Source organism: Camelina sativa, chromosome 16 (genome assembly GCF_000633955.1).
Source record: "Camelina sativa cultivar DH55 chromosome 16, Cs, whole genome shotgun sequence".
NCBI classification, from domain to species: domain Eukaryota; kingdom Viridiplantae; phylum Streptophyta; class Magnoliopsida; order Brassicales; family Brassicaceae; genus Camelina; species Camelina sativa.
The window spans coordinates 1693862-1695369 of NC_025700.1; the positions used below are offsets into that span (position 1 = coordinate 1693862).

The window sequence follows — 1508 nt, forward strand, 5'->3', positions numbered from 1 at the left end:
CCCCCCCCCCCCCCCTCGCGTCGGTCACGTGATCATCGCCGTTAGGATTACGACACGTCACCCCCCACCACCAATCACAAAACCCTCCAAAAGAGAAAACCCCAAACCGCATACGACGAAAACGCGAATTTTCACCGCGGCTGAAACGCCGGAATCGAAACGCACGATTCTTGCTGCTCCTTCTGTCGCCGGAGTTCCATAACTTTCCTGTGAGAGTTCGAGTGCTGAGTCAACACGAACGTCGGACTCGAAGCCGGTCTGTATTCCGGAACAAGCCTCCCTGATTTGTAACGAACACCGCAAGCGTTACAAAGCGTTTTCGGTCCCAGCGGTCCAGTTCTCCACTGCGGCGTTTTCTCCGACGCGCAGTGCGTGCACCGCCTCGCTCCTACATCCGCCGTGACTGATTCACCGTTGTATCCCTTCTTGTGTTTAGGTTTTGGAACGGAGCCGTGACAAAGCTCTGATTCAGGCATCGGAGCCCAAGTTCCAGCTACGGAAGGTGCCGGAGCTCTTGATCGGCGACTTCTGGGTTTTCCGGTGAATGAAACCTCGGGTCTAGCGGACATGGTTAAAGGATTCGTCGGGAAATCGGAGAAGGAATCGTCAACGAATCGTGATAACCATTCGAGATGAGCTGCGTCGTCACTCTGCAAATTCAAAAAAATTGAAAAAAAAAAAATCAGAACTCTGAAAAATTCGAAAATTAGAATTAGGAGAAATTGAAATTGAAATTGGGTTGGTTTGGGAGACGAACGGGGACGCAGAGATCGTGAGTAAAGTCGGTGAGGAGAGGAGGAGACGTGTGGGCGGAAGAAGGGAAGTTGAAAGGGTTTTCAGAAGCGACGGAGGAAGCGGCGGAGGAAGTGACGGTTGAGGAGGAGGAAGAGAAGATTTCGTCGTTGGAGAAATCGAGAAGGTCGTCTATGCGAAGCAAGTCCGGTGATGACATACCGTAGACGTCCATTGTTTAACTCTCAGACTCTCGGACTCGCTCACTGGGTAATGTGGTCACTACTGGTTCAGGGGTTTAATATAGAGAGAGACAGAGAGAGAGAGAGAGAGAGAGAGAGTAGTCTTAGTCTAGTGTAAGTGAGGAAAGAGACGAAGAGCAACAAGGAGAACGTGCATAGAGTTAGCATGCACCCAGCCTGACCTGACCACTCCCTCTTTTCTTTATATTTTCTTCTCTATTTATTTATTTTATCGACTTTAATATACTACTATTTTGTCTACATTTTTCTTTGAACATATGCATGTGCTGGCTATTTTGCTTAACATGATTCCATTAATTTATTTAACCATGAATTACATTTTCTGTCATAAAATGCATATATTATATAGATTATATATATAGACTATGATGAGTTTAATTTAAATAAAATTAATGAAGCGGATACTAGATTTGTTTTGTGTAAAACTCTTCACTGTTTTTGTTAATAGAATTTCTACCATTTCTGAAAAAAAATTGTTTTATTTTCCCTTGATATCACGGCGTTTAAATCGTA

At 45.0% G+C, this 1508-nt stretch overlaps 1 protein-coding gene across 1 annotated transcript; it reads right to left on the reverse strand.

The window, feature by feature from the left end:
• Positions 7-1211, reverse strand: LOC104749276 (GATA transcription factor 4). Its single transcript, XM_010470868.2, has 2 exons — positions 758-1211; positions 7-650 (listed from the first exon to the last, which is right to left on the reverse strand). The coding sequence occupies exons 1-2, from the start codon at positions 965-967 to the stop codon at positions 132-134; spliced, it is 729 nt and encodes a 242-aa protein (XP_010469170.1). The 5' UTR covers positions 968-1211; the 3' UTR covers positions 7-131.